The 16284-nt window shown below is 42.9% G+C and overlaps 1 protein-coding gene and 1 non-coding gene across 2 annotated transcripts in view; both read right to left on the bottom strand.

The window, feature by feature from the left end:
- Positions 1-10085: 10085 nt before the first annotated feature.
- Slc25a43 (solute carrier family 25 member 43) overlaps positions 10086-16284 on the bottom strand; it is a 36733-nt gene continuing 30534 nt past the window's right edge. The window contains exons 4-5 of the mRNA XM_059250854.1: positions 14780-14914; positions 10086-12756 (exon numbers count right to left, since the gene is read on the bottom strand). Of these exons, the coding sequence (XP_059106837.1) occupies positions 12556-12756; positions 14780-14914 (336 nt within the window). The 3' untranslated portion in view covers positions 10086-12555. The remainder of the gene's footprint in view (positions 12757-14779; positions 14915-16284) is intronic.
- LOC131900294 (small nucleolar RNA SNORA36 family) lies at positions 13868-13978 on the bottom strand. Its single transcript, XR_009376196.1, has one exon. It is a non-coding gene; the product is annotated as a small nucleolar RNA SNORA36 family (small nucleolar RNA).

The raw sequence follows: 16284 nt of genomic DNA, 5'->3' as shown, positions 1-16284 counted from the left end.
ATATAGTGGCAGCCGGGCGCTGAGCTGCCGGCGTAAGGGGCGGGCCGAGGCAGGCGCCCAGCACAGGCGCGCAGAATGGCTGAGCTGCTGAGTGGCTGGCGACCTGCGGGAGGAGTCTAGGGAGGTCGCCCTCCCAGCCTCTCCTGCCCTTGGCACCTGATCAGGCCGGAGTAAGGGGCAGCCGCAGGTAGTACTTACAACTGGGACGCTGGATCCTGAGAAGGGTCTGGGAATGGTGAGGAAGGGCGAAGATAAGTGTGCCCAAAGGAAAAAACAAAAACAAAAACCTGGGCCTAAGGCCAGGCCTAGGGTAAAGACGCTCCAGACAGACAAAACCTCCCCAAACCTCAGGAATCGAAATAAATATCTAATGGAATATTAAAAAGATTCCATTCAGACACAGACTGCAGGCAACTCACCCATTTTTGTAAAGAAAATTGTTTGGAGACCCAGACTGGAATTACAGTGAGGCACAGGAATCAAGGTCACGCTAGTACAGGATGGGATTCTGTCTTTGTAAAGTTCTGAACATTCATAATCCAAGGATTTTTGCATTGTTTTTGAGTTTTTAAAACACTGCACTGAGATTCATTTATCTTGGTTGCTGGGTTGTTCTGCGTCAAGTTCTGTGAACTTCACCCTAGACCTGGCACTACCCTGAAGCTTGTCCATGAAGCCAGAGAGAACTGAGGTATCAGCAGGGTGCGAGCCTGTCAGCTTGCCCTAGACGGGTTTGCAAACAGTGTAACAAAGATCTTTCAGGGAATTGGCCTAGGAGAGTCCAAAGGACTGGACTCAAGGGGAGGAAATGATTTTAACCGGAAGCCAAATAGAGAGTATCCAGAAGAGTAAAAGGCTTAAAAAGGTTAAGAATGTAGTTGGCATTTGACTCTGGACTCCAGGTAAAGTGCTTTTGGATTGAATAGATTGCTGAACTCCATCTGTAGTGCCAAAGGACCTGTGTTCTCTGAGGCCCTTAATCCCTGAACTGAATAAATATTTGCCACAAACGACCTTAAGATCAGGAGCACTCCCTCAGGTTCAGAACGGCAGCAGATACAGTGATCACAAATCTGCTTCAAAATAATTGATATTTATAGAAATAAAGGTGACAGATGAAAACTTCACTGCATCTGAACCGTAGGTGTCCAGCCTTCAGAATTGCCAAAGGCAAAATGCCTGCAGGCCTGTCTACACTTAAGACATAATGGGCTTTTTAGTTAGGGTTTCTATTTCTGTGATAAAATACCGTGACCAAAAGCAACTCGAGGAGGAAGGGTTTATTTCATCTTACAGCTTGGAGTCCATCATCCAAGGAAGTCAGGACAGGAACTCAAACAGGGCAGAAACCAGGAGGCAGGAGCTGATGCAAAGGCCCTGGAGGGGAGCTGCCTACTGGCTTGCTCCTCATGGCTTGGTCAGCTTGCTTTCTTATAGAACTCAGGACCACCAGCCCAGGGTTGGCACCACCCACAATGAGCTGGGCCCTCCCTCATCAATCATCAAACAAGAAAGTGCACCACAAGGCCAATCTGATGGGAACATTTTCCCAACTGAGGTCTCCTCTTTTCAGATGACTCCAGCTTAAGTCAAGTTGATATAAAACTAGCCAGCATAATTTTCTTGCCTTCTCCCACCCCATCTACATCTGTCTAGTACAGCTTTCTCCAGGGGTTTTAGTCCCTTCTATGAGTGTGGTTTGTTAATTGTTAGCTCCAAGAAGCCCAGCAATGCAAAATGATGGGCACAAACTGTAGATATTTGAAGGAGCGTTGTGGCTTTTTTTTTTAAAGTTTCCGGGATCTACCTTATTTGAACCAGTATATCTACCGTATGCATGTGAGATGTGTGTGCTCTACTGCTGAGCTACAACCCCAGCCCCTAGATTTTTATTTGAAAATTCCATCTGTATATGTGCCTGTTTTTGTGCTGGTACCGTGGTGGTTTGGGTACTGTGGCTCTGTAGTAGAGATCAAAATCTGGTATTGTGATCCCTCCAGCATTTATTTTTCAGCTCAGGATTGCTTTGAGCACTTGGGAATCTTCTGGGCACTCATATACAGTTTAGGATTCTTGGAGGAAATGCCACTTGAATCTTTCTAGGGTTTGCTTTGAATCTTTAGATTCGTTTTGTGATATAGCTCTCTTTACAGTGTTAATCCTGGTGACAGAAAGCATGGGAGAGCTTTCTGTCTCTTAAGGTCTTTTAAAATATGCCTTCAGCATTTTAAAATTTTGATTATAGTTTTCCCTTCCTTGGTTATATTTCTTCCTAGGTATTTTATTTATTTATTTATTTGCATGCACTCACGTATGCATTGGAGACCAGAGGTCGATACTGGGTCTTTTCCTTGGTTGTTTTTAACCTTTTTTATTTTATTTTATTTTGGTTTTTCAAGACAGGGTTTCTCTGTGTAGCTTTGAGCCTTTCCTGGATCTCGCTCTGTAGTCCAGGCTGGCCTTGAACTCACAGAGATCCACCTGGCTCTGTCTCCCAGAGTGCTGGGATTAAAGGCGTGCGCCATCACTGCCCATCTGATTTCCACCTTTTATATTGAGGCAGGGTCTCACATGAGCCATGAACTCACTTATTTGGCTCATCTACCTAGGAGTATCCTGTCTCTCTTTCCTGAGTGCTACATTTATATGGGTCGTGGCGAACCTGACTCTGTCCTTATGCTTGTTTGGAAAGCATTTTACCCATTGAGCTAGCTCCCTAGTCTTGTATTTTTAGACTATTGCCAGTGGGATCCCAGGCCCCCTGAGTTCTTAGGAAGTTTGCTATTACTATATAGAAAAGCTTTCTTTTCTCTCTCTTCCTTGTGTGTGGTGTGTATGTACCCATGTGTGTGTGAAGGTGCATGTATGTACACATGCATGTGGTGGCCTGAGGTTGATGTCATGTGTCTTCCTCAGTTGCTTATATATTGAGACAGAGTCTCTCACTTGAACCCAGAGCTCCCTGACATGGCTGGTCTTGGTCTAGGGCAATGGTTCTCTCAACCTGTGGACCATGGCTCCTTTGGGGTCACATATCAGATATCCTGCATACCAGATCTTTACATTATGATTCATAACAATAGCAAACTTACAGTAATGAAAGAGCAACAAAATAATTTCATAGTTGGGGTCACCACAACAGGAGGAACTATATTAAAGGGTCACAGCATTAGGAAGGTTGAGAAGCACTGCTCTAGGGATTCCCCTGTCTCTGCCTCCTGCAAGGTACAGGTGGGTTGTCACACCCACTAAACTCCAGTCCTCATGCTATGGCTTTCGGTGGGCCAAAAGCTACTAATTTTTGTTTACTGACTTTGTGTCCTGAAACTTTGTTGCAAGTGTTTATCAGATGTAAGAATTTTCTGGTAGAGTCTTTACTTTGTTTAAAAAAGGAAAAACAAACAAACCAACCTTTTTTTCATTCTAAGACCATAGAAGAACATGAACTCTGAAGTTACTATTTTTTGCTGACATCTTGGCCCAGAGCTTCCAGAGTCCCAACCTGAGAGCCTACTTACTTTGTGTAGGACATCAGTTCCGACGTAAATCACTTCCTCATACATTCTGTTTCCTGCCAGGCTCAAAGTCCGTATCTTCCCCACTGTGGAGGAGTGGATGTCCATTTCTCAGGGGCAGTGGACTGCTTCCGGCAGATAGTGAAGACCCAAGGGGTGCCGGGGCTCTGGAGCGGACTGACAGCTAACTTACTAAAGGTGAGAAGGGTGGCCATCTCCTGCCTCTCTCTGTCTTCCAGTCACTTCCCTTCCTTATCACCCCAGTACAATTTGCATGAAAACACCCCATCCACCACTAATGGACACTGCCCATCAACCCTGATTAATGCAATAGTGGAGAATCCAACACCCCATCCTAGAAGAACTGAGCATTTAGTCCCAACTAGAATTTTCTAACAGTGGGACATATGAACCCCTAAGGAGAATACAGCCCCCTTCTAAAATCGTCTGCCAAAATACAAATATAGTACATGATTGAATCATACTTCCATAGACTTCCATCACCAGAATTAAGAACAAGAACTCTGAACTAACCATGTGAATACATGGATATTCACACGTAAACATCCAGTCAACACCAGCATATAGAAATGAGCAGTGGCAGCCAGGCCGCGGCGGCGGCGCACACCTTTAATCCCAACACTAGGAATTTCATGCCTTTGAGCCCAGTATTTGGGAGGCATGCACCTTTAATCCCAGCACTAGGAAGGAGGAAACAGGAAGTGATATGGCTGGGTGGAGAGAGGAATGTAAAGTGGGAGGAGACAGGAGGCCCCTCTTTTGGTCTGAGGATTCGGTAGAGGTCCTTATGTAAAATTTAATTTAATTTAGTTATAAAATATTTTAAAAAAAGAAGTCTTTAATCCCAGCACTCGGGAGGTAGAGGCAGGCGGATCTCTGTGAGTTCGAGGCTAGCCTGGGCTACAGAGCGAGTTCCAGGACAGGCTCCAAAGCTACACAGAGAAACCCTGTCTCAAAAAACCAATAAAAAAAAAAAAGAAGTCTTTCTAGTGGCTGGCTGTTCTGCTTCTCTGTTTTCACCCTGCTATCTGAATGTGGGTTTTTTTTAAAGATTTATTTATTTGTTATGTATACAGCATGTATGACTGCATGCCAGAAGAGGGCATCAGATCTCGTTACAGATGGTTGTGAGCCACCATGTGGTTGCTGGGAATTGAACTCAGGACCTTTGGAAGAGCAGTCAGTGCTCTTAACCTCTGAGCCATCTCTCCAGTCCGAGTTTTTATTTTTAAAATCAATTAGAATTCATGCTACATATATCTGTGTACTTGTGTTTATGTGTACCCCATGTGTACTGGTGTGCAGATGCCCACAGAGTTCAGAAGAGGATGTCAGATTTCCTGGAACTAGAGTTATAGGTGGTGTGACCTCCCTGAAATGGGTGCTGGGAGCTGAGCCTAGGTCCTCTGTAACAGCTACAAGTGCCCCTAACCACTGAGCAATCTTCGTAGCTCCAGTTCTTGTTTTTATTTTTCTGTAGTGCTGGGGCTGGAATTCAGGGCCCTGTAGATACTAGACAAATATTCTATTATGGAGCTACATTCCTAGCCTTTAAAAAATTTTTTTTGTCATTGCAAATGACAGGATTTCATTATTTGGATAGCTGAGTAGCATTCCATTGTGGGTATGGTTCATATTTTCTGTCTACTTGTCAGGTGATGGACATTCAGGCTGTGTCTACTTTGAGGTTCTTGTGATTAGTGCAGAAATGACTGTGGGAAAGAAGTCTTGGCCAGCCGGTGGTGGCACACACCTTTAATCCCAGCACTCGGGAGGCAGAGCCAGGCGGATCTCTGTGAGTTTGAGGCCAGCCTGGGCTACAAAGTGAGTTCCAGGAAAGGTGCAAAGCTACACAGAGAAACCTGTCTCGAAAAATAAAACAAGGGCTGGAGAGATGGCTCAGAGGTTAAGAGCACCAGCTGGTCTTCCAGAGTTCCTGAGTTCAAGTCTCAGCAACCACATGGTGGCTCACAACCATCTATAGAGATAAGATCTGGTGCTCTCTTCTGGTGTGCAGGCATGTATGCAGGCAGAACACTGTATACACAATAAACAAATAAATAAAATCTTTAAAAAAAAAAGAAAAACAAAACAAACAACAACAACAAAGAAGTTGTCTCTTCCACATGCCAGATTGCATTTCTTTTGGATACATACCTTCTAGTGAGCTTGCTGAATTATACAATACACCTGTCTTTTGAGGAATCTCCCTAGTTTTCCAGGGTAGCATTATTAATTTACATCCTTACCAATGACATGCAAGGATTCCATTTTCTCCACTCCCTCATCAGTGCTTGTTCTTGTCAGTCTTTCTGATAAGAGCAGTCATTACCTCACTGTGGTTTTGGTTTGCTCTGCCTTAATAACTAGTGATGTCAGACATCTTTTTTTCATGGTGATTGGCCAATTTACATGCCTTCTTTTAGGGAATGTCTGATTAGGTTTATTGCTATAGCTTCCTGGCCTTTTGACTGAGATCAAGTGTAGGTTTACTGCTCACTTTTAAATTGGATTATTATTATTGTTTCTGTTGAGATTAGGAGTGCCTTGTATTGTGGATGTCAACCCACTCTCAAGTGTATCCTTTTTGCAAAGTTGGGACTTGAACATAGGGTCTCATGCATGCTAGCTAGGCAAGCACTGTACCACTGAACTATATCCCCAGCTCCCTTGTACTATTTTTGCAAAAATTTTTAAAGTCTGAAAGTTAAAAGCTTTCAAAAGAAAAAGACCAGGAACAAGAGGTCAGGAGAATAGAGAATAATATTAATGATGGTGATGATTATATTGATGATCTATATTTGGTCAGTTCATTAGAAACACACTTCTCCAGTGAGACATGGTGGGGCTCTATATGAGTAACTATTGTGGCTCTGGGGGATATGGAAAATACAAGTGTAATAAAGAAACAGGAACTGAAGCTAAGGCACTGTCTGGTAGTTCTGAAGAAGAAAAAAAAAAACAGGAAAAAGCTCAAGTAATACCAAGGCCTTGGATATCTATGTACCAATGCCTATAATGTAGGTCATACAATGAATTTTCTACAAGTAGGAAAACACAATATTATATACATTGATCAGACACCATGGGATGGGACTTCTGGCTGATATGGTCAAGGAAAGGGAAACCTGGCTGAGAGATACCACAGGGAAGTGAAGAACAGTGATTTCTCAAGAAGGTTATCACCAGTAGTTCATCGACTAGAATGTGAAAAGCATCAAGAAAAAGCTGGACATGGGGGTATATACCTGGAATCGCAGCACTCTGGAGGTTGAGGAAGTAAGACTGTGAGTCTGAAGCCAGCTGGGATTACACAGTGAAACACTGTCTCAAAAGTAACTAGAGGAGGGTAAGCAAGACGGTGCAGTGATGGAGAGAACAGACTCCAGTGAGTAATCCTCTGACCTTTACACGTGCACCATTGCACGGGTGTGCCTGTATTCACTCTCACACATGCTGCGCGCGCGCGCGCGCGCACACACACACACACACACACACACACACACACTCAAAATCATAAATAAAACAAGCTCTCTTTTTTAAAAGGGGTCCTCACTATGTAGATCAGGGTGGCCTTGAACTCAGAGAGATCCAACCGACTCTGTCTTCTGAGTACTGGGATTAAAGGCATAAACCACTGAATCCAGCTAAAATTAATTCTTGAAAAATGTTACTAAGAATTTCACCCCCGGGTGTGGTGGCATACCACGTAGTCTCAGCATTCAGAAGGCTGAGGCAGGAAGATTGCAGTTTCAGGCTAGCTTTTGGGAAATAGTAAATTTCAGGCCAGCATGGGAGACCCTCCACCTCTAAAAACCATCACAAAAATAGAACCAAAGAATGAAAGGGAGATACGAATATGTAGTTGTGGACATACATAAGACATTGCTCAGCAAGATAAAATGAAGAGTACTGCATATAGCTAGCTGTCAGAGGCAAGACATTATGACAATAGACAAAGACTATCCATTATAATTTCATTATTTAGATAGCAACATATCTGATAAGTTCTTTTCAGAATTTAATTACATATATTTACTCATCGTATATGTGTGGGCATGTGTGTGCTATGATGTATGTGTGTGTAGACATCAGAGGACAGCTTGCCAGAGGCTCTTCTCTTCACCATACCATGTACATCCCAGCAATTCAAGTCAGATCATCTGGCTTGTGGCAAGCACCTTTTCACAGTCCATGTCTGCTAAATTCTTGGCCCTTTCCCTGATAATTAGGAGTTCTCACACTAATGAGAAGCAATGAGGTATGTCACCAGGCTGGACTTAATACAGACAATGGATAAAAAAGATCTGGTTAGTGAGTGTGAGTGGCAAGAGTCTGGAAGGGTGTGACTGCGCCATCAGTCTCTCCTAAGCAAACAGCAGGCTCACATAGGCTAGGTAAAGTGTGTGCATAAATATGTGTCTGTGTCTATGCTTAAGGTAGAATTTAGAGAAAAGATAATGTGATATCCTGGTCAGACACCAAAGAGAAAGACAATTCATGAGGGAGAGGAGTCCAAAGAGAAAATTCAGATTTGTACAATTTTGAAAAGTTCTGATGAGAAATTAAAAAGGGAAAGACACCTGGTAAACTACAATGTCCACATAGGTTATTTTCTGATGAGCACAGTTGTTTTGTTTTGCTTTTTTCCAAAATACATGTAAAGGTAACAGAAGGACACCTAGTCTTCCCAGGACAAAGAGCAACATACCATAGACTTCTGGGAGTTGACTCACAAAAGGCAAAGTTCAGAATAGGCCCAGGCTTGTGAAATGGGAAGGAGCACAGTAAAGGGTTCTAACATTCTATTTAGAGCAAGGCATTTAAGGGTGCAGAGGTAGGATTTAATGGTGGCATGTGTGCAAGAGAGGACTGGGAGTGCTTGATTCACTGATGGCTCAGCGGTTACAAGTACTTAAGAGCATTTGCTGCTCTTGCAGAGGACCCAGCTTTGGTTCCTAGCACCCACACGGTGGCTCACAACCACCCGAAACTCCAGTCCCAGGGGATCCAACACCCTTTTCAAGCACTAGGCACACATGTGGTGCACATACATACATGTAGGCAAAGCACCAACACACACAAATAAAGTGTGTGTGTGTGTGTGTGTGTGTGTGTGTGTGAGAGAGAGAGAGAGAGAGAGAGAGAGAGAGAGAGAGAGAGAGAGAGATAACTGGGAGATCTTGGTTAATTGGGAATTACCAGTGCCAAAAGTGCTGATGATTCTTGCTTGAGTTGGACTAATATGGTATAGAACATAAGATCAGGGAAACTTTCAGTTCCATTTTGTCTTTGCTGGCCAACCTGTAGTGTTAGGCTCAGTTCTGGGTGCCACATTTAAGAGGAAATTAAGAAACTAGGACAGCTGGCTGGTGGTGGCGTGCTGGGGCATGCCTTTCTGTATGCTGTGAATATATGTTGTTCCCACTGGTTAGTAAATAAGCTGCTTTGGCCTATGGCAAGGCAGCTTAGAGGCAGGCAGGAAATCCAAGGAGAGAGACGGGAAAGAGAAAGGCAGAGTTTGGGGGCATGCCAGCCACCACCAGGAGAAGCAAGATGTGAAAGTACCAGTAAGCCACAACCATGTGGCAATTTATAGATTAATAGAAATGGGTTAAGTTATAAGAGACAGCTAGCAAGAAGTCTGCCATAGACCATACAGTTGATAATTAATATTAAGCCTCTGAATGATTATTTTATAAGCGGCTAAGGGACCATGGGTTCAAGCAGGACTGGAGGAATGCAGACTGTGGGGCCGGGCAGGACCAGAGAAAATTTCTGACTACAGTGGCACACACCTTTAATTCTAGCACTCAGGAGGCAGAGACAGGTGGATCTCTATGAGTTCGAGGCCAGCACAGAGTGAGTTCCAGGACAGTCAGGGCTACACAGAGAAACCCTGTCTCAAAAAAACAAAAAACAAAGAAAGAAAGAAAGAAAGAAAGAAAGAAAGAAAGAAAGAAAGAAAGAAAGAAAGGAAGGAAGGAAGGAAGGAAGAAAAAGAAACCAAGATAGATTCAAACACAGCCATCATGAAAGTGAAAGTGAAATGATATCATTATATCATATGAGAAATGGCTGAGTGAATGAGAGCCATTTAATTGGGAAAGTGCTTTGAGTAAAGGAAGAGCAACCTAATTTTCCTCATCATAAAAGGATGATCAGAGAATTCTGTGTGGAATTACCACAGGTTGATAGGCACTTCATGAAGGTAGACTTCAGCTCTTGGAATTACAGACACCTGTGAGCTGCACATGGGCACTGGGAACTGAACCCAGGTCCTCTAGAAGAACACTCAGTGTTCTTAACCACTGAGCCATCTCTCCAGCCCCCTCTTCTGAAGTTCTTAGTCCTGTGTGGTGCACACTGGTAACCAGAAGTCAGGAAGGCAGAACATCTTGTCCCACCTCTAAGGAAATAAAAATAGCTCTAAGTTCATATTAGGAACAGAATTAGAATTTTAAGGAGTTGTTCTGAAACTTCAGGAAAATGAGACACATTCTTGATTTTATTGAAAAAAAATTGCAACTCAGTGAGGCTAGAGAGATGGCTTAATTAGTAAGAGCACATACTGATCTATAGAAGAAGTTTCCAACAACCATGGTCAGTACCATATAACCACCTGTAACTCTAGATCCAAGGGATCTGATGCCTCTGGCCTCCATAGGTGCCTGCACTCACATACGTGTACCCAACACAAATAACTAAAAGTAACTCTTCAAAAAACCAAATCAAAACAACAACAAACCCTGCAGCTAAGAAAATACCTCTGTGCCAAGTGGCATCTCTCTTGTATTTGTGGAAGAATGCACAGAGTACTAAGATATAAATAATCTGAGGTTAGATTTCAACTTTTGTCAAAAACTACACTCATAGAATTCAGCATTTTCTGAAATTTTGTTTTGTTGCTTCAAAGAAAACCACAATGGACAAACATGGAGTGTTGACTGGATGCAGTATTTGCCTCCCCACAGACACTAACACATCAGGCTACACGTCAACACTACTCTCTATAAAATAGTCTGCTACAGGAGTTGGAAAAATGAGTTATTTTGTATATGTAAACCAGACTATGGTCTGAGAACTTAACCATAGTTTTATAACTTTGATTAGGAATAAATGACAGTTTTCTCTCTTTTAAAAAATTTAAGGAAAAAAATTTAGATTTATTTATTTTATGTATGAGGGTGTTTTTCTGCATGTATGTATGTGCACCAGGTGCATGTCTGGTGCTTCTTGAGTTCAGAAGAGGGTATTAGATCCCAGGGACTGGAGTTATGGATGGTTTTGGGCCACCATGCAGGTAGGTGCAGGGAATTGAACCCAGATCCTCTGCAAAGCAACAAGTGCTCTAAACTGCTGAGCCAACTCTCCAGCCCCATTTTTTTTCCTTTAGAAAATAAGTTTAATAAAAAAAAAATACTTTCAACACTCTGAAAACTTTCATGTATATGGTAGAGGAAAGGAACAGAAAATATATGTGAATTCATTTCAGAAATATATTTATTTATTTACCTATTGTTTTCTGAGATAAGATTTCAATATGTATATGAGGAACTTGAACTTACTTATGTAACTAAGGATGGCCTTGAACTCATGGTCTTCTTGCCTTAGCCTCCCAAGGGCTGTGATTGCAGATGGGCACCACCACATCTTGTTACATATTAATGCATTTTAAAATGCATACAATGGTAGTATTAGAGAAGTATATTTGTATAAATTTTACACGGAATCCCCATTTGAGTACATTAAAACAAAACCAACCAACCAAACAAAAACCTCTCCAATGGGTTATTAGCCTAAAGGATTTTAATTTCATGCCATTTGCGGGGGAGTATGTGTATCATATGTTCTATTTATCCTTTCTAGGCAACTAGGACATCTTGTGGGAATAGTGGAAGATGATTGAATAATTTATTTTCAAGGTAGGCTTACAAAGCAAGTTAAAAAGGCAGATAATTAAGGCCGATGGAACTGTGCATGACTTGAGTCAGGAATTTCAGTGCATCATTAAGAAGTCATGGGACGGTGGTAACACACGCCTTTAACCCCAGCACTCAGGAGGCACAGCCAGGCGGATCTCTGTGAGTTCAAGGCCAGCCTGCTCTACAGAGTGAGTTCCAGGACAGCCAAGTCTACACAGAGAAACCCTGTCTCAAAAAAACAAAACAAAACAAAACAAAAAAGTTATATGGAAAACTGCCTTCTTGAAGTAGAAGTTTCTAAGCTTCTTGTGCCTGATTTTTCTTTTTCTTTCTTTCTTTTTTGAGACAGGGTTTTTCTATGTAGCTTTGGAGCCTTTCCTGGAACTCACTCGGTAGCCCAGGCTGGCCTCAAACTCACAGAGATCCACCTGCCTCTGCCTCCGGAGTGCAGGGATTAAAGGCATGCACCACCACCACGGGCTCCAGGTGCCTGATTTTTCAATGAAGAATGAAGGTTCTGAGGATGAGCATTGCAGTACACACTTATAATCTCAGCTGGCTGGGAGTCTAGGCAGGAAGACCATGACTCTGAGAGCAGCCTGGATTTTGTAGCAAGATTATTTAGAAAAAAAAAATCTAAAAGTTTTCATTTGGGGTTTTTGATAAGGCCTAACTGACATGGTGGTTGGTGCTCTCAGCAAAGGTATGAGTTTAAGAAGTCTGTGTGGTGAAGCCACAGGTCAATGTGAGAAAAACTTGCCCTACTCTACCTGCACTTCCATGCTGGGCTCGTGACATGCTCTCTGCCCTGCTACCTCAGCTACAAGGTGCTCTGAAGTGTTGCGGCAATGTTCCTTCCCGAGGTTTCTCCTGGGGTATACTGTGCATCTGATTGCTACTAGGCTTCCTTGTAGTCTGGTGGAGTGCCATTGTGACAGAGCAGTGTCAGAAAAGCTTTTCAAGGCACAGGTATTCACAGGGAAGATTCGGGGTTCCCAGGTGATGTATTGTTCCTCCTGACGTGCACAGGTAAGAGGCAGGCCATAGTCATCTGTGATTGCGCATGTCTTCTACCAGCCTTCTTCCAGTCAGCTTTACAGAGTTGGCTTTTTAGATTCCAGTTTTCTGGGTTTGAAGAACTTCTTTAATTCCCGTAACTCCTGGGGCTTCAAACTTTGGTCCACCCCTGGGGTCAATTTGTAGGTCACTGGGGACAGGATGTAACCATTTTGATAAAGAAAAATTCTCTTACAGAACTCAAACATACTAAACATAACTCCAAAATATGGAACTACCTGTTAAACAGAAAATGAAAATGGCATTACATTCTTTTTTTTAAAAAAGAGATTTACTTCTTTACAAATAAAAGCACCAAAAAGTAAACACTTTATCACCGAAGCATGTCTTAGTTACTTTTCTGTTACTGTGACAAAATAACCTGACAACAGTAATTTAGGATTGAAAGAGCTTTTGGCTTATAGTTCTAGAGGGGATATAGCCTACCGTGGCAGGAAGGCGTGGGTGGGGCCACGGTGGCAGGAAGAGAAAGCCAGCTATTGTGTCCATACTCCGGAAGCAGAAAAACAGCAGAAAATTGGACCGGGTTATAAAACCTCAAGCCCCGCCCCCCCCCCCCCCCCCCCCCGCCCCTGTAATGTACCTCCTCCAGCAAGCCCCTACCTCCTAAAGGTTCTGTAATCTTCCCAAACAGGACCAACAACTGGTACTCAAACACAGGAACCTATATGTGGCATTCCTCATTCAAATCCCCAACAGAGCATCAGAATTCTACACATGTTTTTGAAACAATTCCATAATTTAAAAAATTACTTCGTCAAACTTTCATCCTTGTTTGAAAAAGTATCTGTGTTAGCAGTTCTTTTCTCAAATAAAACTTGGGTAAACAAACAAACAAACAAAAAAAGATTTACTTTTATTTATTTATTTATTTATTTATTTATTTATTTATTTATTTATTTATTTGTGTGTGTGTGTGTGTGTGTGTGTGTGTGTGTGTGTATGTGTGTGGGCACCCATGGGAGCCATAAGAGGGTATTAAATCCCTAGGAAATGGAGTTATGTGTGGTTGTGAGCTTCTCAACATGGGTGTGGGGAACTGAACTCAGGTTCTCTGGAAGAGCAGCAAACACTCTTAATCACTGAACTATCTCTCCAGCTTACATGTTAAATAACTTTTATAAATTAAAAAAATAATTTTAATTTAATTTAATTTAATTTTTTTGGTTTTTTGGAGACAGGGTTTTCCTGTGTAGCTATGGCTGTCCTGGAACTCACTCTGTAGACCAGGCCTTGAACTCACAGAGATCCACCTGCCTCTGCCTCCTGAGTGCTGGGATTAAAGGTGTGTGCCACCACTGCCTGGCTAATTTTTATTTTTTTTTATTGGTGTGCACTAGGAAGTATATGGAGTAACACTCCCTGTTTAATCTTTCCCCTTTAGCCAATTTAATGAACAGATCAGGGAAGTTACCCTGAACTGAACTCAACACTTTGGAGCCATGTATCAAATTATTAAGAAAATGTGCTAATGCAGTGGAGTTGCACCAGGGTAAACTAAGATAATAGCTCTGGGCAGTACTACATGGTAATTCTTTTTGGGATCAAAGAATATAGACAGAAGGAAAACTGGTCCAGTGTGGGAGGGGAAGAAGGATGTCAGAGCCACTGAAGGGCATGCCCTTGGCAAGCACTGGTTCTACATTAATACACATAGAGTTGATCTGCCACTGCTCATTTCTTTCTTTTTTTCTTTTCTTTTCTTTCTTTCTTTTTTGGTTTTTCGAGACAGGGTTTCTCTGTGTAGTCTTGGTACCTTTCCTGTAGCCCAGGCTGGCCTTGAACTCACAGAGATTCACCTGGCTCTGCCTCCCAAGTGCGCCACCACGGCCTGGCTGCCACTGCTCATTTCTATATGCTGGTGTTGACTGGATGTTTACGTGTGAATATCCATGTATTCACATGGTTAGTTCAGAGTTCTTGTTCTTAATTCTGGTGATGGAAGTCTATGGAAGTATGATTCAATCATGTACTATATTTGTATTTTGGCAGACGATTTTAGAAGGGGGCTGTATTCTCCTTAGGGGTTCATATGTCCCACTGTTAGAAAATTCTAGTTGGGACTAAATGCTCAGTTCTTCTAGGATGGGGTGTTGGATTCTCCACTATTGCATTAATCAGGGTTGATGGGCAGTGTCCATTAGTGGTGGATGGGGTGTTTTCATGCAAATTGTACTGGGGTGATAAGGAAGGGAAGTGACTGGAAGACGGAGAGAGGCAGGAGATGGCCACCCTTCTCACCTTTAGTAAGTTAGCTGTCAGTCCGCTCCAGAGCCCTGGCACCCCTTGGGTCTTCACTATCTGCCGGAAGCAGTCCACTGCCCCTGAGAAATGGACATCCACTCCTCCACAGTGGGGGAGATACGGACTTTGAGCCTGGCAGGAAACAGAATGTATGAGGAAGTGATTTACGTCGGAACTGATGTCCTACACAAAGTAAGTAGGCTCTCAGGTTGGGACTCTGGAAGCTCTGGGCCAAGATGTCAGCAAAAAATAGTAACTTCAGAGTTCATGTTCTTCTATGGTCTTAGAATGAAAAAAAGGTTGGTTGGTTTGTTTTTCCTTTTTTAAACAAAGTTTCCCTGTGTAGCCCTGGCTGTCCTGGAACTAGGTCTGTAGACCAGGCTGGCCTCGAACTCACTGAGATCTGCCTGTCTCTGCCTCCCGAGTGCTGGGATTAAAGCCACCACTGCCCAACTAGAATAACATTGTTTTGAGACAAGGTTTTTCTTTCCTTTTCTTTCTTCCTTTCTTTTCTTTTCTTTTTTCCGAGACAGGGTTTCTCTGTGTAGCTTTGGCACCTTTCCTGGAACTCTCTCTGTAGCCCAGGCTGGCCTCGAACTCACAGAGATCCACCCGCCTCTGCCTTCCGAGGGCTGGGATCAAAAGCGTGCACCACCACCGCCCGGCTGAGACGAGGTATTTCTTCTGTAGCCCAGATTGGCTGGGACTTCGCCATACTTCTGTTTCAGCCTCTTGAATGCTGAGATTACAGGTGTGACCCCCATGCCTAATTTAGAACAAATATTGATTTGCTATAGAACCATGATGCCTTCCTTGTTCACTTATTTGTGGTGCATTTTGCTTAAAAGAAAGCAGGCATTTTGGACAGACTCAATTTTATACTTACATTCCATCCTAGCCTGTGCCCAATGGACCTGTTACATATTCCTATGCCTTTAACCTTTTTTTGAGATTTATTTATTTTTTGTTTTACCTATATGGGAGATTTGTGTACCAGGTACATGTGAGGATATCAGATGCCCTTAGAACTGGAGTTATAGATTTTTGTTAGCTGCAAGGTAAAGGAAAGTGCTCTTAACTACTGAGCGATCTCTCCAGCCCCGGACTAACCTTTTTTGGTGCCCTCCCAACTCCTTATTTTAAAGGATCCCTCTCTGTGGTGATATAAAATTGTGTACCCCAATAAAGCTTGCCTGAGGAACAAAGGACAAGCCACTAGATTAGACATAGAGGTCAGGCAGTGGTGGCACACACCCTTAATCCTATCACTCAAAGGAGTCAGAGTGGATGTCTGTGAGTTCAAGGCCACACTGGAAACAGAGCCAGGCAGTGGTGGTACACACCTTTAATCCCAGTACTGGAAAACACACACGCCTTTAATCCCAGGAAATGACAGCAGGATGGAGAAAGGTATATAAGGCGTGAGGAGACAGGAACTAAGCAGCAGTTCAGCTGAGACCCTTTCGGGTAGACTCAGGCTTTGAGTCTGAGGATTCATGGAG

Source organism: Peromyscus eremicus, chromosome X (genome assembly GCF_949786415.1).
Source record: "Peromyscus eremicus chromosome X, PerEre_H2_v1, whole genome shotgun sequence".
NCBI lineage: Eukaryota > Metazoa > Chordata > Mammalia > Rodentia > Cricetidae > Peromyscus > Peromyscus eremicus.
The sequence above is the reverse complement of the archived record's forward strand: the minus strand, read 5'-3'. Positions and strand labels throughout refer to the sequence as shown.